At 41.9% G+C, this 25125-nt stretch overlaps 1 protein-coding gene across 2 annotated transcripts in view; it reads left to right on the top strand.

Moving 5' to 3' along the window:
- The window catches only part of ADA2 (adenosine deaminase 2), an 85401-nt gene extending 62471 nt beyond the window's left edge, over window positions 1–22930 (top strand). Inside the window, exons 5-11 of one of the 2 annotated variants that reach the window (XM_081129294.1) lie at window positions 3070–3197; window positions 3688–3778; window positions 5562–5670; window positions 7872–8029; window positions 8597–8799; window positions 9047–9142; window positions 22554–22930. In XM_081129294.1, coding sequence (XP_080985420.1) covers window positions 3070–3197; window positions 3688–3778; window positions 5562–5670; window positions 7872–8029; window positions 8597–8799; window positions 9047–9142; window positions 22554–22593 — 825 coding nt within the window. In that variant the 3' untranslated portion in view covers window positions 22594–22930. Of the gene's footprint in view, window positions 1–3069; window positions 3198–3687; window positions 3779–5561; window positions 5671–7871; window positions 8030–8596; window positions 8800–9046; window positions 9143–18288; window positions 19085–22553 lie in introns of those variants that run through there. The other variant, XM_081129295.1, reaches the window with a different exon arrangement.
- Window positions 22931–25125: the final 2195 nt, after the last annotated feature.

Below are 25125 nucleotides of genomic sequence, written 5' to 3'. Positions count from 1 at the left end.
GGTGGTAATGCCAATATGACTTTAACAATTCTAGGTTCAGTTAATTCAATGGTTCTCAAACTTTTACATTAAAAAATTGTGAGTATCCCAAAGAGCTTTTGTTTATGTGGATTATGTCTACTTTATCCTGTATAATATATTCTAAATTAGAAAATACAGCTGAGAAATTTTCAAAGCACAAGACTATACAACCCATTATTTGTCACAGCAATATTGTCACACATGATTAAGCTCTGGAAAATTCTCTCATTCTCATAAGAGATTGAGAGTGAAAAAGACAAATAATATCGTAACATTTTTATGAAGAGAGTTTTGACTTTGTAGACTACCTGAAAAAGTCTAGGGAAACCCACAGGGGTTCCCAAACTACACTTTGGAAACATCTGGGACACAGCATATAGGTTTTTGCAACATCAAAGATTTGAAGATTCTAACAGAGTGCCTGGACGTCTGTTGAAGCCTTGATCAGTGACAGGAAAGCTCTCTTTTAAAAAATCCTTGATTAAGTAGGAGAGAAAGAAAGAAACTTTTCCTTTATCTTCTTTGGTTGTGTTGTTGGGGCCTGAAAATTAAATTGATAAAAGCCACATCAACAGGAGAAAAGACATACAAATTTTTTTTTAATCCTCATCTGAGGTTATTTTCTTAATTGATTTTAGAGAGAGAGAGAGAAGCATCAATGTGAGAGAGAAACATCAATCGGTTGCCTTCTGTACGTACCATGACCAGACCGGGATCGAACCCACAACCTGGGTATGTGCCCTGACCAGGAATAGAACCCACGACCCTTCAGTGCACGGGACCATGCTCCAACCAACAGAGCCACACTGGCCAGGGCTCTACAAATTTTATTTGATATTAGTTTTTATGTGCATGGAGGCCCTCATGGAAAAGAGGTGAAGACCCCAAGATGTGGGTAGACCAGGTACTTACATAACTATTTTAACAAATGAAGATAAATCATAGAGAAGTGACAAGACAAAGGAAAAGGGGTTTCGACTTCTAGGAGCAGTAAATTGTGGGAAGGTAAATATATGGGGGAAGGTAATAATAGAAGATAAAGTTTATTTTAGCAAGGTTTGTGCAGATCCACCTAGGTGCCCACTTTCTGTCTCAGTCGTAAGGGTTGTTCTCCTGGTATGGAAGAGGGGCAGGGGACACCTCCACAAACAGAAATTTATGTCCTACTTTTAGACAGATAAGAAAAGGGCAAAGAGCTCTCTCTGGGCTTGCTGCTTCTTAATTGCCTTCAGCTCAAAATAATCCTTTTGTAACAGTGGCATATTTGGGGATGGCATGTGATCATACTGGGATCATACTGATCCTGTTCAGTAAACCATAAGAATAACGGGTAATACTAGATACTGGGTTAACAGTACCTAAGGTTCTCCCTCTGGAAAGTCCTGACAGCCTTAATAGTCAGTAAGCCTAAGCACGTTCCCTCTGAGGCAAGCAATCAAGGAACAGTGAGCCCAGTGGGCTGAAATGGCCTTGGATAGGAGTGTGTGGAATGCGAGGTTTCACTGGGACAGCTGCAGAGGAAACCAAAGAGCAAGGTCAATGGTGCCAAAAGAAGGGGATGGAAACAGTCGCCTGCTCACCCAACTTCCCCCAACCCAATCTGCAAAGCTGAACCCTCTAGAACAAAAGAGTACCATGGCTATTCTGTGGGCTTGGGGAGGCTGGCCAGGGACAAAGGGCAGCACCTTCAGTGGTGCAGCCAGGAGGGAACTGGGAGGCCCCCTAGGCTAGGGAGAATGGTGTGAGGTAAGTGACTTGTGTGGAATGAGAAGAGAACACCCAGCTCCTGTGATGCCAGGGAAACAAGAGTTGACTCCAGTGAGGAGAAAGGATTTTTTCTCATTTAGGGTGATGGGGTAACTCTTGGCTCCCATTCTGCCTATCTCTGCCTCTTCTCCCTGATCCCCCATTAGCTCTGGCTCTGTGTAGGGCTACTGTTTCCTAGGATTAGCAACCTTTAGCCACAGACCACCTGGGATTAACTGGTTTGCTTGCAGAGCAGCCTCCCCTTTCCTGTTTAATAACTCCTACTCACTTATCAAGGATTCACTCCAATGCCATTTCCCCCAGGAAAGCTTCTCTGATCCTATCCAGTTAAAGAAACCCCTTCTTCCTCTGAGATCCCCTGTACCTCTAACACTTAATTTTTCCTGCTTTGTATTAGAAAAATGGGGAGAGTCTGTCTCTTCACTAAACTGAAAACTCCTTGAGGCCAGGCATCGGGTCTTATTAGCATTTGTTTATCTGTCCCAATGCCTAGCCCAATTCCTAACATACTTTAGTTACTTAATTAATGTCCATGGGAATAAATGGGACTTCTGTGTATTATTTCTTCCCACCTTCCCTCACCCTACAATCTCTGTAGAAACTTCCACATCTTGTCCTGACCTAGAACTGCCAACTCAAACTACCACTTTGAGGGGGGTGAGACCTAGCCCAGGGACTGGGGCTGCCGAGGGAGCTGCACACATGAGCCCCAGCCCCACTCCAGTGCCTCTTACAGCAGTTTGGTGTGGCTCAACCTGCCAAGTGGGCACTTTAGATGAGACTCCTTTATACTTCTTCCACATTACACTTCTCCTTTCCCTACTGCATCTTTTTTCTTTGTTTTGCCTACTGCCTATTCCTGAATCTTTTAACTGTGTCACCCTTGATGTACCTAGTGGCTATGGCCCCCTGGGGGGTGCTCCACCTAGTGTGGGAGAGGGAAGATGAAGTGGGTCCTTGGACCATTCTTTCTGCCTTCTGTCCTTGCCCTAGCTGACCTTCATTCATTACATAAATACTTACTGAGCACCTACCATATGCCAGGGACTGCTCTAGGAGTGGGGTCCCAGCAATCAACAAGATAGGCAGATGTCCCAGCCTTGTGGCATCAAACAGCATCATCCCAGATGGATCTAGGACTTCTGATGAATGTCAGAGGCTGTCAAAGGCATTGAGCAAATAAATTGCAGTTTGACCTGGTTTTAGAGAGTATTGGTGATGGGAATGAAGTTTTGCTCTACTCATCTCTGGTGTCTGTTGGGACCATGCTTCCTCCTCAAGGTATATGAACTTAATGGGATGATCCATAACCAAGAGTGGGCAGTGAAGACCTACAGAGAAGTGGCTTGTATGTTTGCGAAACAGCATCCTGGGTTTATTGGCATCAAAATCATTTATTCGGATCACAGGTGAGAGAACAAAGCTGACACTGCAAGAGTTGGGAGAGTGGGATGTGGGCAGAGTCCTTTGGCTGGGAAGGGAGAGAGGAGGAGAAAGAGGGGTGAGAAGGGAGACTAGGGGCCAGAGACACCTTGATGCCAGTGTCATGGGCAGGCCTGAGCACTTGTGTGTGCGTGCAAAAGCCTCTTGCTGAAATCCCTCTAGTTCGTCTTTACAACCAGACTGAAATGAAGAATGGGACAATTTTCCAGAGTTCTTGACAGGGATGGATTTGGGAGAAATCTCTCTCAGCTATAGCCACTTAAATGGATCACAATAGCCAAGCTGGGGTGGGTCATGGGGGCAATGGCACTGAGGGGTTGGGTAATAGTTATTACCACATACCTTGGACTGGACAGGACAAGACCAGCCACAGGCATTGAGGAAGCTGCTGGGGCACACAGCTCCCTCAGCGCCAAGTCATGCTGTCTCTCATGTTTCTCTGTCTGTCTCTCACAGATTCAAAAATGTGTCCCTCATTACGAAATCTGTCCAAACAGCCATGATGCTTCGAACCAAGTTCCCCAGGACGGTGGCAGGGTTTGACCTGGTAACTGTCTCTGCACAGCAAGACAGCTCTTTGTGAAGGGCTGGGCAGCACCCTCTGGAGAGGCTCAGGACCCCAACTGCAGGCCTGCTCAGGGTTCAGCATTGACCCTCTCTAGGGGCCTGCAGGGGATGACAGTCACCAGAGAAGGGAGAGCAGAAAAGGCCAGCCGGATAAAAAGAGAAGTTCCAGAATAAAGAAGGGATTCAGGGAGTTGGGGCAATAATTATGGATGGGCTTGGCCCTATTCCCCTATCCTTCTGCCGTTGTTCCTAGCCTACTCTGCTCACTGTCCTCTGCTCTTCAAACTGCTTAGTATAGTGCCTACAAACAGAGAGGCAACACTGTTTAAAGCTGTGTATCCATAGGTGGTGTCACCACCCCTTACCCCTCACCAAATCAAAGCCATAGCCATGTGCTAACAGCCAGGCCACACTTCCCCTCTGATGACTTGTTAATCTCATCAAGGAACCTAAATTAATTTGGACTAACTGGCTAAAAGGCATTCTGATGCCCTCTTACAAAATCTGTAAATTTTATCGGAGTCTTTGCCGAAGTGCTTGCTTTCAGACCAGCCAGAGCCCCAGGAAGTAGATTTCAAGGAACTGGTTTTTCGGACCCACAGTGTCTTCCTGGGATCCTTGGGGGTGGCTCAAAGGCTCTGCTCTCCAGAAAAGGAGAAGTCCCTCCCATCTCAGCTTTTACCTCTGTGTGCAGCACTGACAAAGGGGCTGAGCAGGAGAGCTTCTAGTACAGAGCTTCTGAAAGAATCTGTACAAGGACTGTAATGGACAAGCCCTCATGGGAAACTGGGGTCACATGGAGGGATAGGTAGTTGTTTTTCAAGGGATCCTATACTCCATTCTATTACATTGAATAGCCATATTTGTTTTATTATAAAAATGTGTAATTGTGCCCCCTCACAAATTAAAATTGGCATTCTGAAGGAGATAGCCTTTTTACCTAAGATACCCTTACTACCAGAACAAAGCCCCAGGACCTGTGTGGCTTAGCTGAAAAGCATGATTTTGGGGTAGTTGCTCTTCCCATTAGTTATGGCTGAGTAGCTGAGTCACAGAGGGACTCTGCCAGGAAACTGACCCATCCAGGGACCCACCAGGGATGAGTGGCCGAGCTGCACCAGGGATGAGTGGCTGAGCACGGTCCTGGTCCAGGGATCTCCCTCTCTTGCTCCCTCGCTCTCTTTCTGTTTCTTTCATTCTCAGTCTCTCACTCTCTTGTTCTCTCTCTTGCTCTCTTTTTGTTGCTGTTTCTTCCCTCTAAGGAGCTCAGGGCTAAAGGTGGTCTGAAAAAACAAGATGGGAAGGGTTGGGAGGCTACAAGGCACAACTTCAGAGTGAGGATAAATTATTTTGCGGCAAGAATGCACTGCCTTTTCTTTCCTAATTCTGCTACTGGTCCTCCTCCCCCTCGTCCTCTTTCTTCTTTAATTGATTTTAGAGAGAGAGGAAGGGAAAGAAAGAGAGAGAAAGGGAAACATCGATTTGTTGTTCCACTTATTTATGCATTCAGTGGTTGATTCTTGTATGTGCCCTGACTAAGGATTGAACCTGCTACCTTGGCGTATCGGGATCATGCTCTAACCAACTGAGCTACCTGGCCAGGGCTTGCTACTGGTCATTCTTAAAAGTCTGGGTGACTAAGGCCTCAAGCAGTCATGGCAGGGTACAAGGAAGTGTGCTCACAGGCTGTAGGGAGCACCATCAGCAAAACGAGGCATGGACAAAACAGGCAGTTTCCATGTCCCCTCCTCTCTGTCTTGCAGGTGGGGCGTGAGGACACTGGCTACTCCTTGTACTACTATAAAGAGGCTTTGATGATTCCAGCCTTGCAAGGCTTTAAATTGCCTTACTTTTTTCATGCTGGAGAGACAGGTGAGCCATGTGGAGATTATTAGGGACAGAGGAGGTGATGGATGGGAGGGCTCCTGGTTGTCACTCAAGAGTACTGATGGGATATTGGCGCAGTATATTATAGTTGATAGTTGTTTTCTGGCACTTGTCTATTTCATGTGCATTATCTCATTTTATCCTGACAGCAGGATTAAATCCCTGAAGAAGGAATAACAGTGCTAATAACAGTATCAGGCACTTTACATATATTATATCAGATTCTCACCCCAGTCCTGCTAGGAGGTGTTTTTATCCTTATTTTATAGATAAAGAGCTCAAGGCTCCAAACAGTATAACTGGTTGAAGGGTAAGTAGTGGAGTCTGAATTTGAGCCTTTATGATGATCTCCATTTTGTAATGGGTGAATTATGCCTGAAAGGCTAACTTACCTTTCCAAACTTACACACTGTAAGTGACCAAAAGGGACTAGAACCAGGCCTGCCCTGGCATCTAGGAAGCTCTGTCCACACTAATCAGTGCTGAAGAGGGACCCCATATTGCCCAACGGGTCTGACTGCTATTGTTTCTGAAATGCCATTAGCCAGCATATCTTTTTCTCCTAAAGCTCAATGCAAGAGTTTGGTCTTCTCTCAGTCCCTGCCATATTCCAGTTCTTAAAATGTGTAAATGCTAACCAAAAGGTGTTCCATATCATGGCTGAAATATCAGATCAAAACAAAGATTTTAGGGACCTAGACCAGGAGAAAAGACTGCTGCTGATCCACACCCCACCCCTCTTTCCAGGCATCCTTGGTACCCTCGGCACCTGCCACCCTCAGAGGACCAAAAAGATAAGGAGAAAGCAGTGGGGAGTTTGAATTTCACAACCAGGCTTAAAACTGTTTTATCACATCTCTCAGAGGAAGGGTCTGGGTGCGTTTTCTCTTTTTTCTTGACATTTCAAGTCAATTTAGATCAAAGTTATCCTAAGAGATTTAAAGAATTATTTGTGGGTAAGAGGACAGGAGTTGTTAACCTTGACGAGCTTGTGGTCTAGTTGGGAAACTCATACCTATGTGAAGTCATTTCAACAGTATGAAACACTGTGACAGAGGAGCCAACCAAATTCTAAGATGCATGATCCTAGGAGAAGATTTTGCTAGGACTTAGGTACTTAATATTCAAGATTAATATCTTTTTAAAAAAAATAAGAAATCTTCAAAAGGAAGTTATTAGATAGGAAACCAGTAAAAATCTACCTAAAAACACATGGCCTGATCAGTAATGGGATTTTTTGTTTGTTTTATTCCTTACAGAAATGTGCAATTTTCATATTTTTATGTGGATCAGCTAGGATGCTTTTGGCTGCCAGCAATGGAATACACACACCCAATAGTGTTTACAATAAGGTTATCTATTATCTCACATTATAAGCAACCTCTGCTCTCCTCATTCAGTCCCGGATTTCATCTTACTTAATTACAGGATACTGAAGTTACATTCAGTATGTAACAAAACATGAGATGTTTCTTTCAGGGCATCTTGAAAAAAAATTTTTTTTTATTAGGGAGGAAGCCTAAGGAGCTCCTCACCAGTAACCTCTCAGGCCAGCATTAGGACTATCCTAGCTGCAAGAGAAGCTAGGAGAGTCTGGACCTATCATTTTCACCCTCTAAGTGGGCTGCCAGCAAGGAAGGTATAGCGGGGATGGCTAGTAAGTAGGCAGCCAATAGCATCTGCCACTGCTTTGTTTGTGCTGGCCATTGCAATTTTGCAATCGATATTGTCCCAAGAGTACTGTTAAAAGATATAAATTAAAGTAAGTACATACAAATAATTATATTGATAAAGTCCGCAACACATTGTTGTAAAGATTATAAACATAAAAGTCCCAGAAAATAGCTCAGGAAACAAAAAAGTAGAAAGGAAGAATATGGACTATGGGGTCAGATAGGTCAAAATTTGAAACCTATTTTTGATACGTAACTAACCGAGTATCCTTGTTCAATCTATAAAGCCCATGTAAGTTTCAACTTCATCTGTTACATATATACATATATACACACATACATAAAAAAGGCATGCCATAACTCTCTTGAACAGTGTTATAAAGGAAATGTGTATATGTATTTGTGTTAATGTTCATTTATCTTCCTTTTCTTCCTTGGGGGGTCTGGAGCCTTTATCTGAGGATGATCTGTGGGTCAAGTCCATTCTGTTGAAGACTATCCTTTTATCCCCAGACTGGCAGGGTACTTCCATAGATGGAAACCTTCTGGATGCCCTAATACTGAACTCTACCAGGATTGGCCATGGATTTGCATTGACCAAACACCTAGCAGTCTGGACTGATTCATGGAAGAAAGACATTCCTATAGAAGTCTGTCCCATCTCCAATCAAGTATGCATGATCCATGGGACCCATCCAATATGATCTTTTCCCCTAACTTCAATCTCTGCTCTGATTCCCAAACTTTTTCCTATATAATTTTCCTCTCCTTAACTCACTTGTTTTCTATGTTCCTCCACTCCTTCTCACTCCCATTTAGTCAAGCTATTTAGGAATGGCCCTTTGCCTAAACCATTCATAATAATGAGGCAACAGTGAGGGTCCCCAGTGGTGTGGAATTTGGGGCAAAGCTGTGGACAAAGCTAAAGGGACATTGGGGGAGGCCAGTGAAGTGGCTTGGGCCATAGGTGCTGCTGCTTCCATGGTTGGTTGGGGTTCTTTGTGAACCTGCCTGTCTTGCTTTGTTCAGAAATGCTGCCCTGAGCAGGACGGAGAGAGACCAAATGCATGCAGTAGGGATGAAACTTGGAGAAAATTAGGAAGAGCATGAGTATTGGCTTTGTTCCTTGTGTTAGGACTTTGCCCAGAAGTCGTCCCAATGTTCATAATAGGGATGGGGTTAAGTCCTGCCTTGTGATGACTCTTTTCATGGATCAAACTTTGCCTCCTTTTGGGCAGGTTCTGAAACTGGTGTCTGACTTGAGAAACCACCCTGCAGCTGTTCTGATGGCTACTGGGTACCCCATGGTGATCAGCTCTGATGACCCAGCTGTCTTTGGTGCCAAAGGCTTGTCCTATGATTTCTATGAGGCCTTCATGGGCATTGGTGGGATGACAGCCGACCTGAGGACACTCAAACAGCTGGCCATGAACTCTATCAAGTGAGTAACCTGGGTACTTCTCAGATCCCCACTCCCTCTTCCATCCCACGACTTGTGTTTATCTCCATTAGAGGTTTGGGGCAGATGCCTAGAAGGTTCCTGTGAATTTTCTCCACATTGTCTGTTTCATTATTGCTCTTGGACTTGGGAGAAAAGTGTTCTGCAAGTATCTGAGAATCCCTCATACTTCCTGTCCTGCTCCCCAACCCCTTCCCTGGGGCTGATCTGGGTACCTTTTCTTCTGCAGGTATAGTACCCTGCTGGATATTGAGAAAAAGGCTGCCATGAAAACCTGGGAGGAGAGATGGAATAACTTTGTAGCTGATCTTGCCAGAAGGCCCAAGTGAGAGACAGTTATTTTTTACCCCATTCCTCTGCTTCCCTCCACAAGTTGTCTCCACTTTCTCTCAATTATTCATTAACCCACTCCAATGTAGTCTCCACCTCCATTTCTTTATTTAAAAAAGACCTTGTGAAGATTATCAATGGCCTCCATATTGCTTAACATCTCAGAAACACTTGGTCAATTAACTGAACTCACGTTTTTGAAATAATTTTCTCTTTCAACCTCAGGGACATCAACTCTCTTGGTTTTCTCATTTTTCTTTGATCATTGTGCCCACGTCCCTTTTCCAGATGCTCCTTCTCTTTCTGATGTCTGTGTTGGATTTTCTCAGCACTTACTCTTTCCTCTCTTCTGTTCTTGTCTCTTTGCTTCACTTCTCCTCTTTTCTCTTCTCACTCAATACACTTTTACTAGATAGTCTCATTGATTCTTTTGCTTTTAAATACCATTTATTTGCTGATGCTTCCCAAATTTATTTATTCACTTAGACTGCTCATAGGAATCTCAGAAACTACTATGTGCAATTTTGAACTCCCAGTCTCTTCCCTTTCAATCTTTTCTTGTTTTTTCCCCATCCTGATAAATGGTACCTCTATCCATTCCACCCAGTAGCTCAAAGCTGAAATTTTCAGTGAAAATCTTGGTACTGCTCTCTCCCCTGCTCTCTACAGCAAATGTATCTTGAAGCCATCCATGCCTCTCCACTTCTACTACTATTGGCTGAGTTCAAGCTACTGTCACCTTTTGCCTGAATGATGACAGTAGCCTTCTAATTGATCTCCCCTTTCTTTTCTTGGCCTTTTCTAATTCATTTTTCACAGAACAATGACTTTAAAAAAATCAAGTTAATTCAGGTTACTCCATTGCTTACAACTCAGTTCACTTAGAAAACCCCAAATGTTGCCCAGCCGGGTGTGGCTCAGTGGTTGAGCATCGACCTGGGATCCAGGTGATCGGGGTTCGATTCCTGGTCAGGGCACATGCTCGGGTTGTGGGCTCGATCAATGACTCTCTCATCATTGATGTTTCTATCTCTCTCTCTCCCTCTCCTTTCCTCTCTCTCTGAAGTCAATAAAGATATATTAAAAAAAAAAAAGAAAACCCCAAATGTCTTGGCTCTGGCTGGGTGGCTCAGTTGGTTGGAGTGTCATGCCATATACCAAAGCGTTGTGAGTTCGATTCCCGGTCAGGGCATATATGTAGGTTGCAGGTTTGATCCCTGGTTGGGGCACATGTGAGAGGCAACCGATCAATGTTTCTCTCTCACATTGATGTTTCTCTCTTTCTTTCCCTCTTCCTCCCTCTCTCTCTAAAAGTCAATTAAAAAATAAATGTAAAAATAAATAAATAAATAAATAAATAAATAAATAAATGTGACATGAGACTGCTTGATGGAAATAAAACCATGCATAATGTTCCAGAAAACTTAAAAGAAGAAAGAAAAGAAAACCCCAAATGTATTAAACAGAGTATCCTGTTTAATCTGGGTCTCTTCCAGCATCATCCTACCCTGCTTACCCCTGCTGCACCAGACTCTGACCACACTGGTCTTCTGTTCCTCAAATATCCCAATCTCTATCTTGCATCAGGATCTTTTCTCATTCTCTCTGCCTGGAATGTTCTTTTTTCCACTTTTGTCTAACTCCTATTCACCCTTCAGGTTTCACATCACTATCTCAGGAAGGATATATATATATATCCTCCATATGTATATGTGCATATATATGTGTGTGTGTGTGTGTGTGTGTGTGTGTGTGTGTGTGTATATATATAATCACATTCCCTAACCTGGTATTTTCTCTCACGGCACCTTGTTTGTTTCCTTTATGACTCTTATTACAATTTGTAATTTTATATTTATTGCTGTATTCATAGGCTCCCTCTCACCAAACTATGTGCCATGTGGGCAGGCACTGATTGTTTCATGTATACTGTAAACCCAGAGCCCAGCTCCAGGACTCAAACCTAGTCAGTACTCAGTAAAAGATGTATTGAATGAATGGAGATAACCTGTATGTATTGAGCTGGTTGCTGAGACAGGAGAGAGTAGGCAGAGTCTCCCCAAATAGAAGACCCCATGTGATCAGATTCTGGCTCCTAGCCTGGTCTTTGTAGAAGGGAGGCAAGAAGCCATCCCTGTCCTCACTTGACTAAAGATGTGAAGGAGAATCAAAGGATTCTTAAAAGTTCTAAGTGAATGTCTTCTTATCCATCATCTCTCGCCTGCATCTGAGCACTCAGGCAGCAGCCAATCCTCTCTCCATTTGTAGTTTATCACTGTTTGTTTCATGACACTGGGAAAAACCTTGCTGACTAGGGATCCTCAACCACTTGGTACCCAGATGGAACAAGATGACCTCTAAGATCCTAATCCTGAGGGTCTTTGATTCATTGCCTTAACTGTTTCTAGTAGATGGTGTATAGGTCTCAACTCAGTTTACTCACATTTATTTATTTATTTTGCTTTTATTCAGCTGACTTACATTTAATAAATGGCAAAAATAGAACTTAGGAGAGTGGGTTTCTGTAGCAAGTTACCATAACTACATAAGTTTCCCAGGGGTGTAAGGTATTTGGTTTAGACTCAGTATGATCTCTGACTTGGTAAAAATAAACCATGCCTTCATGCTCGGTTTAATAGGCCGAGTCCTAGCAGAGAAATAGAAACACCAACAGAACTACCTCGGGGTTATGAAGATCTGGGAAACAGGCTGTAGTACCCTTGGATCTGAGTAATGTTTATGCCAGAGGGTAGACAAAGTTGATTTCACTCAGTTTTCCTGTAGGACTTTCCAGAGTACTCTGACACATATGACTTTTGGAAAAATGTGTGTTAACGGAATTTTTAAAAAAGTTATCTTATTGTTGAAGGTATTACAGATGTCCCATTTTTCCTCCTATTGGTCCCCTCACCCCAAATCTGCCTTACTACCAGGCCTTCCCCCATCCTGTTGTCTGTGTCTATAGGTTATGCATATATGCATATAAGTTCTTTGATTAATCTCCCGCACCCACTCCCCAACCTCTGTCTTCCCTCTGAGATCCCTCAGTCTGTTCTATACTTCTATGTCTCTGGATCTATTTTGTTCTTCAGGTTATTTTATTCATTATTTTCCACATATGAGTGAGATCATGTGACACTTGCCTTTTTCTGGCTGGCTTATTTCGCTTAGTATAACACTCTCTAGTTCCATCCATGCTGTCCCAAAGGGTAAGAGATGCTTCCTTTTTACAGCTGCATAGTATTCCATGGTGTGAATGTCCCACAGCTTTTGAATCCACTCATCTACTGATGGCACTTGGGCAGTTTCCAGATCTTAGCTATTGTAAATTGAGCTGCTTTGAACATAGGGGTGCATAAGTTCTTTCTGATTGGTGTTTTGGGTTTCTTAGGATATGTTCCTAAAAGTGAAATCACTGAGTCAAATAGAGGTTCCATTTTTAATTTTTTGAGGAATCACCATACTGTCTTCCATAGTGGCTGCACCAGTCTGCATTCCCACCAGCAGTGTACTAGGGTTCCCTTTTCTCCATATCCTCACCAGCACTTGTTGATTTGTTGATGGTAGCCATTGTTACAGGTGTGAACTGATACCTCATTGTGGTTTTAATTTGCATCTCTCTGATGATTAGTGACTCTGAGCATTTTTTCATATGTCTCTTGGCCATCTGTATGACCTCTTTGGAGAAGTGTCTATTCAGGTCTTCTGCCCATTTTTAAATTGGATTGTTTGTCTTCATTTTGTTAAGTTGTATGAGTTCCTTATATATTTTGTACATTAACCATTTATGTTCTCCCATATGGGCTCCCTTTTCATTTTGTTGATGATTTCTTTTGCTGTGCAGAAGCTTTTTAGTTTGATGTAGTCCCATTGTTTATTTTCTCCTTTGTTTCTCTTGCCCTGGGAGATGTATTGGCAAACATATTGTTACGATAATTTCTGAGATTTTGCTGCCTACGTTTTTTTCTAGGACTTTTATGGTTTCACATCTTACATTTAAGTCTTTTATCCATTTTGAGTTTATTTTTGTGTTTGGTGTAAGTTGGTGGTCTAGTTTCACTTTTTTTGCATGTACCTGTCCAATTTTCCCAGCGCCATTTATTGAAGAGACTGTCTTGACTCCATTGTATGTTCTTGCCTCCTTTGTCAAATATTAATTAAGCATAATGGCTTGGGTCAATTTCTGGGTTCTGTCTTCTGTTCTACTGATCTATATGTCTGTTCTTGTGCCAGTACCAGGCTGTTTTGATTACAGTGGCTTTATAGTATGACTTGATATCTGGTATTGTGATCCCTCCAACTCTATTCTTCTTTCTCAAGATTGCCGTGGCTATCTCGGGGCTTTTAAATTTTTGAAGTGTTTGTTCTAGATCTGTGAAATATGCCGCTCGTATTTTAATAAGGATTACATTGAATTTATAGATTACTTTGGGTAGTATAAACATTGTAATGATGTTAATTCTTCCAATCCATGAACATGGCATATTCTTCCATTTGTTTATATCTTCCTCTATCTCTTTTGCAAAGTCCTGTAGTTTTCTGAGGACAAGTCTTTTACCTCCTTGGTTAAGTTTATTCCTAAGTATCTCAATTTTTTTGTTGCAATGGTAAATGGGATTTTTGTTTGTTTGTTTCTCTTTCTGAGTGTACATTCTTGGTATATAAAAATGCCATTGATTTCTGGGTGTAATTTGCTACTTTACTGAATTCATTTATAAATCTAGTAGGTTTTGGTGGAGTCTTTAGGATTTTCTATGTGCAATATCATGACATCTGGAAATAATGACAGTTTTACTTCCTCTTTTCCAATTTGGATGCCTTCTATTTATTCTTCTTGTTTGATTGCTATGGCTAGGACTTCCAGTACTATGTCGAATAAAAATGGTGAAAGTGGACACCCCTACCTTGTTCCTGTACTTAGGGGAAATACTTTTAATTTTTGCCCACTGAGTATGATGTTGGCTGTAGATTTGTCATATATGGCCTTTATTACGTTGAGGTATGGTCCCTCTATTTCCACTTTGCTGAGAGTTTTTATCAAAAATGGGTGTTGGATTTTGACGAATGCTTTTTCTGCATCTATTTATATGATCATATGATTTTTGTCTTTCAATTTGTTTATGTGATGTATCACATTTTTTGATTTGTGAATATTGTACCAGCCTTGCATCCCTGGAATAAATCCCACTTGGTCATGGTATATGATCTTTTTAATATATTGCTGGATCTGATTTACTAATATTTTGTTGAGGATTTTAGCATATATGTTCATCAGGGATATTGGCCTGTAATTCTCTTTCTTTGTAGTGCCTTTATTTGATTTTGGAATTAGGCTAATGCTGGCCACGTAAAAGGAGCTTGGAAGTATTCCTTCCTCTTAGATTTTTTGGAATAGTTTGAGGGGGACAGATGTTAGTTCTTCTTTGAAAGTTTGGTAAAACTCCCCTGTGAAGCTGTCTGGACCAGGACTTTTGTGTGCTGGGAGTTTTTTGATTACTGCTTCAACTTCATCAGCAGTTATCGGCCTATTCAGGTTTTCTGACTCTTCCTGATTGAGCTTTGGAAGTTTTATTTTTCTAGGAAGTTTTCCATTTCATCCAGGTTGTCCAGCTTGGTGGTGTATATAGTTGTTCACAGTATTTTCTTTCAGTCCTTTGTATTTCTGTTGGGTTAGTTGTTACTTCTCCTCTTTCGTTTCTGATTTTGTTTATTTGCGTCCTCTCTCTTTGTTTCTTGATAAGCCTGGCTAAAGGTTCATCAATATTCTTTATGCTATCAAAGAAACAGCTCTTGGTTTCATTGATCTTTTGTATTTTTTTTAGTTTCTATGTAATTTATTTCTGCTCTGATCTTTATTATTTCCTTCCTTCTAACTACCCTGGGCTTTTCTTGTTCTCTTTCTAAGTCTTTACGTTGTAGGGTTAGAGAGCCTATTAGAAGGTTTCTTGTTTTTTGAGGTAAGCTTGTAGTGCTATGAACTTCCCTCTAAGGACTGTTTTCATTGTGTCCCACAGATTTGGGGTTGTTGTGTGTTCATTTTCATTTGTTTCCAGAAAGTTTTTGATTTCTTCCTTGCTCTCTTTGGTAACCCATTCATTTTTTAATAACATGCTATTTAGCCTCCATGTGTTTTCATGTTTTTTAGTGTTTTTATTGTAGTTGATTTCTAATTTCATGCCATGTGGTCTGAGAAGATGCTTGGTATAGTTTCAATCTTCTTGAACTTGTAGAGACTTGTTTTGTATCCTAACATGTGGTCTATCTTTGAGAATGTCCTGTGTACACTTGAGAATAATGTAATTTCTGCAGCTTTGGGGTGGAATGTTCTGTAAATGTCAATTAAATCAATCTGATCTAGTGTGTCGTTTAGGGTCACTGTTTCCTTGTTGATATTTTGTCTGGAAGACCTATCTAGTGAAGTCAGTGGGGTGTTAAAGTTCCCTAGTATGACCGTATTGCTGTTGATCTCTCCCTTAAAGTCCTCTAGAAGTTTTTAAAATAAATTTAGATGTTCCTATATTGGGTGCACATGTGTTTATCAGCATTATATCCTCTTGTTGGATTGATCCCTTTAGTATTATGTAGAGACCTTTCTTGTCTCATCATGGTCTTCATTTTAAAGTCTATTTTGTTAGGTATGAGTATTGCCACCCAGCTTTTTTTTTCATTTCCATTTGCATGAAAATTTTTTCCCATCCGCCCAGCTGGGCGTGGCTCAGTGGTTGAGCGTCGACCTAGGATCCAGGCGATCAGTGTTTGATTCCCGGTCAGGGCACATGCCCGGGTTGCGGGCTGCAGCTGATCAATGACTCTCATTATTGATGTTTCTGTCTGTCTCCCTCTCCTTTCCTCTCTCTGAAATCAATAAAGTTATATTTAAAAAAAATTTTTTTTTTCCCCCATCCATTCACTCTTATCCTGTGTGAGTCTTTTGTTCTGAGATGGGTCTCTTGTAGACAGCATATATTTGGGTCATGTTTTCTTATCCACTCAGCTACCCTTTTTTTTTATTGGCACATTTAATCCATTTATATTTAAGGTTATTATTGATAAGTACTTATCTATTGCCATTTTAATTCTTTATGCCTGTATTTCTCTCTCTATTTCTACTTCTAATTACAGCAGTCCCTTTAACATTTCCTGCAATGCTGTTTTGGTGGTGATAAATTTCTTTAGCATTTTTGGTGTGGGAAGCTCTTTGTTTCACCATCTATTTTGAATAATTGCCTTGCTGGATAGAGTAGACTTAGTTTTAGATCCTTGCTTTTCATTACCTTGAACACTTCATGCCATTCCCTTCTGACCTGTAGAGTTTCTGATGAGAAATCAGCTGACAGCCTTATGGGACCTCCTTTGTAGGTAACATATTGCTTTTCTCTTGCTGCCTTTAAGATTCTCTCTTTGTCTTGAATTTTTGGCATTTTAATTATGATGTGTCTGGGCATGGAACTCTTTGGGTTCTTCTTGATTGGGACTCTCTGTGCCTCCTGAAGTTCTTTGACTTTTTTCCTTGACCAGATTAGGGAAGTTTTCTGCCATCATTTCTTCAAACAAATTCTCTATCCTTTGCTTATTCTCTTCCCCTTCTGGTATGTCTATGATGCAAATATTGTTATGTTTCATGTTGTCCCACAGCTCCCTTAGACTGTCCTCCTGTTTTTTAATTGTTTTTTCTTTTAGATTTCTTATTGAGTGATTTTCTTCTACCCTGTCTTCTAATTTGCTGATCTGATTTTTAGCTTCTGCTAATCTGCTGTGTATTCCTTCCAATGTATTCTTTATTTCTGCTATGCCATTCTTAATTTCCTTCATAGTTTCCCTACCTTTTCTCATCATCCTTACAATCAGTATTCTGAACTCTATATCTGATAGATTGTTTATCTCCATTTCACTTAGCTCTTATTCTGGAAAATTATCCTGTTCTTTCATTTGGGTTTTGTTTTTTTTGTCTCCCTATTTTGGCTGTCTATTTGGGTTTGTTTCTATATATTAGGTAGATCTGCTAGGACACTCAGTCTTTTCGTAGTGTCACTGGTGCAGGCCAGTGTCAGACACTGTTTGTTACTGGCCTTGAGTACCCTGTTTAGAGCTATCAAAAACCCATGGCTTGTGGTCCCCTCTGCTGGGGCTGGGTGCATTTGGACAGGGCCAAGATGCACACCAAAGTGTTTTTCCTAGTCCTAGGTCCAGAAGCAGATCAGGCAAAGACTCAAAGCACTCTGAGGTCTGCCTCTGCCTATAGGCTGATTAATCTGATTCTCTTAACGAGCCTCAGGCTGTAGAGCACAGCAGGCATAAACTGCACAGACTGAGGCAAGAGGTTTTCCAATGCATTGGGAAATTGCTTCCTCCTTAGGCAAAAGCGGCCTGGCTGGCAAAGGTTGCCTGAGAAAGATGTCCTCTGAAGTTTGGGGAATGAGTCAGCACAGGAGTCCAGATGACTGACCTCTGATATCTATCTCTAGAGCCCACAACCCTGCATTATCCTCACACAGCTTTAGTCCACTCTGCTGTCCCCCACCAGAGGCCAAAGCGAGTGGCAGCACACGAAACTGCATTGGCCCTTTAAGAGGGTGCCTGCATTTCCAGCTATCTCTCCTTGGCAGAGAGAAACCTGGCTGCTTTTCATAGCCAGATGTTATGTGGGCACCTTTCTCAGTTCTATTGCTCTGGGCTGGGGAGCCCAGCTTGGGTTTTAGACCCCAGAGTTCTCAGTAGGAACCCCCCACAGCTGAGATATCCCTCTGGACCTTCATCTGCTGCCTGTGGGAACCCAGCCAGCCCTCTCTCACCTCTGCACTTCCTACCAGTCTCTGTGTGGTCTCCACTTTAGGTCCTGGGTTATGAGGGTGCTCTCCGGCTAGTCTTCAGTTGATTATTCAGGCTGGTTTTTCTATATTTTAGTTGTAATTCCAGTTTGGTCCTGGGAGAGTGTCAGTGTAGCTTCCACTAAATCTGCCGCCATCTTGAAATCTCTTCTTAACTGAGTTTTTGTAAACAAAATTGTGCTACACTTGGGGAGTTACTTCTTATTTAAGGACATCTGCAGTCAAGCCTTCTGTCAACAATGTCTTTTTGTCATTTTAATTCATGTACTTTATATTTATCTATTTATTTATTTTCTTTTTCTTTCTTTGTCAGATGAATTGTGTGGGCTGGAAAAACCTAAAGGCCAGGGACACCGAGAGTCCCTTACTTGTCAGGCTTATTGTACAGCGAGTCCCCATAATCTGGCCCATGATGGATGCCCTGGCTGGGCTCCTGCTCCTGGGTCCTTGAGCTTTTGCTTCAGTCTGCACAGCTCCTGTGGAATGTTCGGGCCTTCTGGAAATTCAGACTAAGGGAATGTTGTTGCAGATGCGAGTCATCCTGTTTCCCAGCAAGTTAGAAGTTGGGATCCAACCTCAGGGAAAACTATGAAATATTTATCTTATTATCTTGAATTAATGTGAAACCATCAGAGAATTTGCAAGAATAGTACAAAGAACTGTCTGCCCAGGTTACCCAGTTGCTAACCCTTTGAGCTTGCTATATCATTTTCTCTCTCTCTTTCTATATCTGTATATCTATATCTCAATGTCTCAAAGCCTATATCTATATATCCTATTTTTTCTAACCAATGAGACTTAAGATGCAGACATTATGCCCCATTACTCATAAACACTCCAGTGTACGTTGCCTAAAGATACTGCCAGTCTTCTATGTAACCACAGTACAACCTTCCAAATCAGGAAATTAACATTGTTAAGATACTATCATCACCCGGTCGGGCGTGGCTCAGGGGTTGAGCATCGACCCAGAATCCAGGCAATTGGGGTTCGATTCCCAGTCAGGGCACATGCCCGATGTGTGGGCTCGATCAACGACTCTCTCATCATTGATGTTTCTATCTCTTTCTCCTCTCCTTTCCTCTCTCTGAAATCAATAAAGATATATTAAAAAAAAAAAAAAAAAAGATACCATCATCTAGCCCTGGCCTTTCGAAGCATTTTTCTTTTCTTGTCCAGAACCCAATCCAGATCACCCGTTACGGTTAGTTGTCATCTCTCGTTGTCTCTTTCAGCTTGGAAGAGTTCCTCAGTCTTTTCTTGTATTTTGTGACCTTGACATTTTTGAAGAGTATGGGCCAGTTATTTTGTAGAGTGTCCTTCATTTCGAGTTTTTTTGATGTTTCCTTGTGAAGGGACTCCAGTGATGCATTTTTGAGAGGAATGCCTCAGGGCAATGCTTTATCTTTCTCAGTGCAGCACACGGGTGGCTGCACCAGCAAGCAACAGCCCATCTTCAGAATCTCAGCCTGTTCTTAAACCAGTGGTAGTCTGAAATTGGTCATTGTGGGAGTTTTTACACAACAAAAATCAGCAAATGTTATAAATCAGTGCCCTCCCTGCCAGCCAGTTGTTAAGCATTTATCAGCATATGATGTCTATTTGTCCCATTATGATGTTAACTTTGATCACTTTGTTAAGGTGATGTCTGCCAGGATTTGCCACTGTGATGGTTTTCCCTTTGTGATTAATAAATATTTAGTGGGGAAATTCTATGTAAACATCTTATTCCTCACCAAACCTTTACCCATTAGTTTTTGCATCCATTGAGGGCTAGTGTCTGAATTTACCATTACTAGAATGGTTGCTGTCCCAGTTATCTACTGCTATGTAACAAATTATCCTGAAACTTAGTGGCTTAAAACAATAATAAAAATGTATTATCTCTCACAGTTTCTGTGGGTCAGAGATTTAGGAAGGGCCCAACTAAGCAGTCTGGTTTTGGGTTTCTCATGAGGCTGCAGTTAAAGTGGTAATTTGAACTGGAGCAGCGGGGGCTGGCAACGTCCTTTTAGTAGAGAATAATATTTAGAAGCCTTGATTCGGACATTGGATATGCCCATTGCTACTGGTGTATGTATATATACACACAAATAAATATATTTTATATGTATATACATATAAATACAATTTACACATTAAAATACAAATATATATTTATATATATAACTATCTATTTCCAAATTTTTCTATGTATATTTAAAATTTTTATTTTGCACACATACATCCAATTCCATTCAATACCATATGGTTTATTCTAGCCTCTGCCCTTCCCATATCTGTCACTCTGTCCCCAACAGTGAGAAATCTAGCTCCCACTATCCTCAATGCATCTTCATAATTTGCTGATTCCCTTTGTATGTAGTCCATCTTCAACCTCCCCTTGCCACCTCTTTAGCTTCCCCCACAGGTCCCACTGGTCCCAGATGCCTCAAAGGAAGAGAAGGGAAGCAATAAAGAAAAGGGAAGGGAATGGAAGAGGAAAATATTTGGAAAAAGAGAAACTCATGCACTTTCTAGAGCTTGAAGTGACCTCTAGAATGGGAATAAACTTACTGGTGTTACTGAAGCTTCTCTTTTAGAGGCTTGCGCATGCATGTACCTCTTCTAAGAGAAATTGTGTATTAGTGATTTTGAACTCTTTTTTTTTTTTCTTTAAAAGAGGGCCCTTGCCCGGCCGGGCGTGGCTCAGCGGTTGAGCGTCGACCTAGGATCTAGGCGATCGGGGTTTGACTCCCGGTGAGGGCATGTGCCCGGGTTGCGGGCTCGATCCCCAGTCGAGGGCGTGCAGGAGGCAGCCAATCAATGACTCTCTCATCATTGATGTTTCTATCTCTCTCTCTCCCTCTTCTTTCTTCTCTCTGAAATCAATAAAGATATATTAAAAAAAAAAAGAGGGCCCTTCAACTATGTGTAGCCTCAGAGGCCCACAAAATCTGGATCTGGCCCTGCTCTAGTTTCGGTCTCTATTTGGAATAAGGGAAACAAACAGGAGGTACATTGGGTTGAAAAGACTAAGTGAGATAAACATTATAGGGTCCTCGGCTAGAAGGCATCTTGAAAGCCTATCTAAACCATCTCTCACTTTCTGGAGGATCTGCCTGAAACTTCCTCAGGAAGATGTGCCTGTTGAATTTTTAAAGTTCACCAAAACAGGATTCTGAATCCCAGAATTTCCTTTTCCCAAGGCCAGGAGTTAGAAAGACTGATGTTGTCCTTGCCTCTCACAAGAATTGATCACTTGAGGATTGGATACATACAAATGTATCTATAGACCAAAATTAAGTTAGCATATATGTTATAAATATTATTTTCACGTAATATATTTCACATAATATATGTTACTTTAAATAGCAATCAGCCTAAAAACAACATAATCTTCTTTGTCCTTTCTTCTGTCAGGGAAGGTGGGGCTGGAAGACTTCCTGAGGTATCTGGGAGGACGTTGGGGACTGGGAGTAATTTTGGATTGGCTTTGCCCTATGCAATATCTCTTTGCTTCGATGTTCACCTGTAACAAGCTGCCAGGGCAGAGCTGTCGATTTCATTGTGTCCAGGTTTTCTAGCCTCTTCATCCTCCACCTTCAGGGTGGCCTGGATTCAACCTTCCAAAAGGTCTTTTCCTAGGGACTGTCCACAGACCACATGTTAGGAGCATGAGGTCTGTTCTGGTCCAGCCAGAACTTCCTGGAGCTAAGCTCCTCTGGGGTGGGGAAGGGTGAGAGGACAGGAATTTTTAGACTCATAGGATACCAGAGTTGGAAGAGGCCTACAGGTCACCTTATCTAACCTTTTTGTGTTATAGAGGACTAAATTTAAGGCCCAGAGGGGGCAAATCACTTTTGCAGTGTCACACAGTAGATGACAGGTTGTTTCATGAGTGTAGCTCAGTACTCATACTATAGCACAGATTCTTTCCTTGTCAGAAGGGCCTCTCCCGGGCCTTATTCAGGAAGGGGTTTCCCTTCCTGGTGGGCCCAGGTCAGAGGGAGGAGTCTGGGCAGCCTCAGTCCTTACCCTACCCTCTGACAATGCCCTCCATGACCTCCTTGCTTCTTCTTCTTCTTTTTTTTTTTTTTTAAATTCTCACCCAAGGATACGTTTAGAGAGAGGAAGGGAGAGAGGGAAAGAGAGAAACATTGATGTGGGAAAGAAACATTGCTTGGTTGCCTCCCATATGTGCCTGGGATTGAACCGGCAACTGAAGTATATGCCATGACTGGGAATGAAACCCACACCTTTTGGTGCAGGGGTGATGCTCCAACCAACTGAACCATCGGGCCAGGGTCCTCTTTGCTTCAACCAGTAAGGCTTCAGCCCTACTGGGAGCAGTGATTTCCCTCCTGGGACAGGCTGATGCGTCCTGTGACCTTTGGGTCTCCTTTGGTGGGCTCCCAGTCCCAAAGCGGCCTCAGTTTCCTGTCCCCTGCCCTCCTTCCTGAGGAATGGATTCTTGGAACCCAGGGCCTCAGCCCAAAAGCTTTCCCTTTGTCCAGGGTCCCTGGGTGGAGCGCAGGTCCGGGGCATCTCCGCCAGCCTCCTGTTCCCCTGCCCCCATTCCTTCCTTCCCGCCTGCAGGTTGCTGTGGCCCTCCAAGACCCCAGTGACTGCCATTTAGTGGGAAATGGCTGGAGACAGAAGCATTTGGAAAGCAAACTGTGATTGCTGTGAGACTGAGGATGGCAGGAAAGATCTCTCCCAGAGGGAGCCTCACCTAGTCGGGAGCCTGGCAGGCTGACTGTGCGGTGCTGCTGACTCCTGGTGGCCACTCGCGGTGCCACAGGAATGCCTCTAAGCATCTCCACGTTCTGTTTGCTTCCCGTGTCCTCTGCTGTCGCCTCTTGTCACTCCTGGGAATTACACTTAGTAATACTCTTATTGCAAAACATGTTTGTGGTAGCAAATTTGTAAACTTCAAACAGTGTAGATGAACAAAAAAAATTACCCATAATTTCATTACTGTTGATATTTTGCTTCCCACAGTGAATAGTTCTCAGGTCTCATTCCCGCCCTTTGCTTCTCTGCCTTGTCATTTGTCACTACCTCCCTTCCATGCTTCTGCTGTCACATAGCCCTTCCCAGGTAGAAAGGCCTGTTCTTGACTTTACACCATCTTGTTTGCTGCACAGATTTAGAGTACATGGTACAGGACAGGAGAATAGTGCTATCACAATTTTTAAATTTTACTTTAAAATTTAAATAAATATTTTAATAATAGTTAAATACAAATTTTGAATAGCTATGTAATCACATTTCAAAAATTAAAAAAAATTTTAAAGAAAAGAAAAGGAACACAATGGACTGTTTTATGTCCAGCCCTACATCCTCCCATCCCCAGCCACGTTTCTTAGTTTCCTGTGTTTCTTTATACAAAATAAACAGATACAAATATAAACATTCTGTTTTCCCCTTTCTGATATAACATACAGCATATTATCCACATTGTTCTGAACTCTGCTTTTTTTATTTAACAATATGCCCTGGGGATCTTTGCATTTTGGTACCAAATTGATAACATTTCACTGTGAACAAACTATAGTTTAATTAACAAGGCCCCTATAGGTTGGTACCTGGATTGTTTTCAAATATCTGTTCTTATAAACATTGTTGGAACTTAAGTGCTTAATTTATTCAGTTAATGAATAAGGGCCAGGTGACTAGAGCCCTGTGGGCACTTCCCTGGGTTTATAGACTTGCCTCACCCTCACCCATTCTTCCATGACATCAAGGAGGCCTAGAGGAGTTGCTAAATAATCATATGTGCACCAGCTAACAGGAAGCAGGGTCTTTCTTTATAGGTCAAAGACCTGGTCCAGGCAGGTTAGAAGTAGAAATGAAAAAATAAAATAAAATAAATGAACAATATTTTGAAGGAAATAAATAAGAATCAAACATAATTTTCTGTAGTAGAGATGGGATTCCTGCAACATTGTCTGCTCTGAAGCAGGTGGGAGGGTTGAGCAGTCGATGCCTTAGTCTGCGAGCTCTGGTAATGGCCTTTCCATGATCTCCCTCTTCCTTGCTTGCTGCAACCGTCCCCTGAAACTGGGAGCTATATCTAGGGTACCAGACCTCTTTCAGAGAACCTTTGTTCTTTTTACGCCTGAATAACTCATCGAAGGCCAAGTTCAACTAAGCAGACTAGAGAAAAGGAAAGCAGAATCTGCTCCCAAGGACGAAATGGCATGGCAGTGAATTCTGCTCCCAGACTGATTTCTACCCAGCTGGCTGGGAGGACCCTCCTGGAGGTAAGGAGTCAGGTGGCATTGGCTTTGGGGAGGCCAGTGTGGACCTAGGAGGTCTGAGCTCTGGCTTTTGCTCTGATACCATTCTTGTCTCTCGTATATTTACAGGGATGGGCAAAAGTAGGTTTATATAATACAAAAATTAATAAATAATTATATAATGCCCAGCCAGTGTGTCTCAGTGGTTGAGTTGACCCATGAACCAGGAGGTCACGGCTCGATTCCTGGTCAGGGCACATGCTCGGGTTGCGGGCTTCATCCCCAGTGGGGGGTGTGCAGAAGGCAGCCAATCACTGATTTTCTCTCATCACTGATGTTTCTATCTCTCTCTTTCTCTCCATTCCTCTTTCTGAAATCAATAAAGATATATATTTTTAAAAAATTACAAGCAATATCATAATTAATAAACTTGTGAGCAATTTAATGTGTTTCTGCCAGTTTACCTTTGGGATAGTCTCAGAAGTGGGACTGATAGACCAAGGAGTAAACACATATGCAGTTTTGTTAAATATTGACAAGTTTCCCTCTCTAGAGAGTCTCTTCCTAGAGTTCAATAATGTATGAGAATGACCATTTCTACCCAGTGTTTCCAACAGAGTATGTTATCAAACTTCTCAATTTTTGGCAGAGTAATAACTGGAGAAAGAGTATCTCAGTACTATATTAAATTGCATTTCTCTTCTTATGAGTAAAGTGAATATCTTTTCATATGTTAAAAGGTCATTTTTTTTTCTTTTTCTATGACTTGTCTATATTTTGCACATTTTTTTTGTAAGCTTTAGTTTTTGGCTTTTTCCTCTTGCTTTTCAGGAGTATTATAAATTAGAAATAATACCTTTTGAGCTGTGATATAAAGCAAAATAACTTTTCCCAGTTTCTCATTGTCTTTTGACTTTGTAGTGAAA

This window comes from Miniopterus schreibersii, assembly GCF_964146895.1.
Source record: "Miniopterus schreibersii genome assembly, chromosome: 2".
In the NCBI taxonomy this organism is placed as follows: Eukaryota; Metazoa; Chordata; class Mammalia; order Chiroptera; family Miniopteridae; genus Miniopterus; species Miniopterus schreibersii.
Note: the sequence above shows the minus strand (reverse complement) of the source record. Positions and strands in the feature narration are given on the sequence as shown.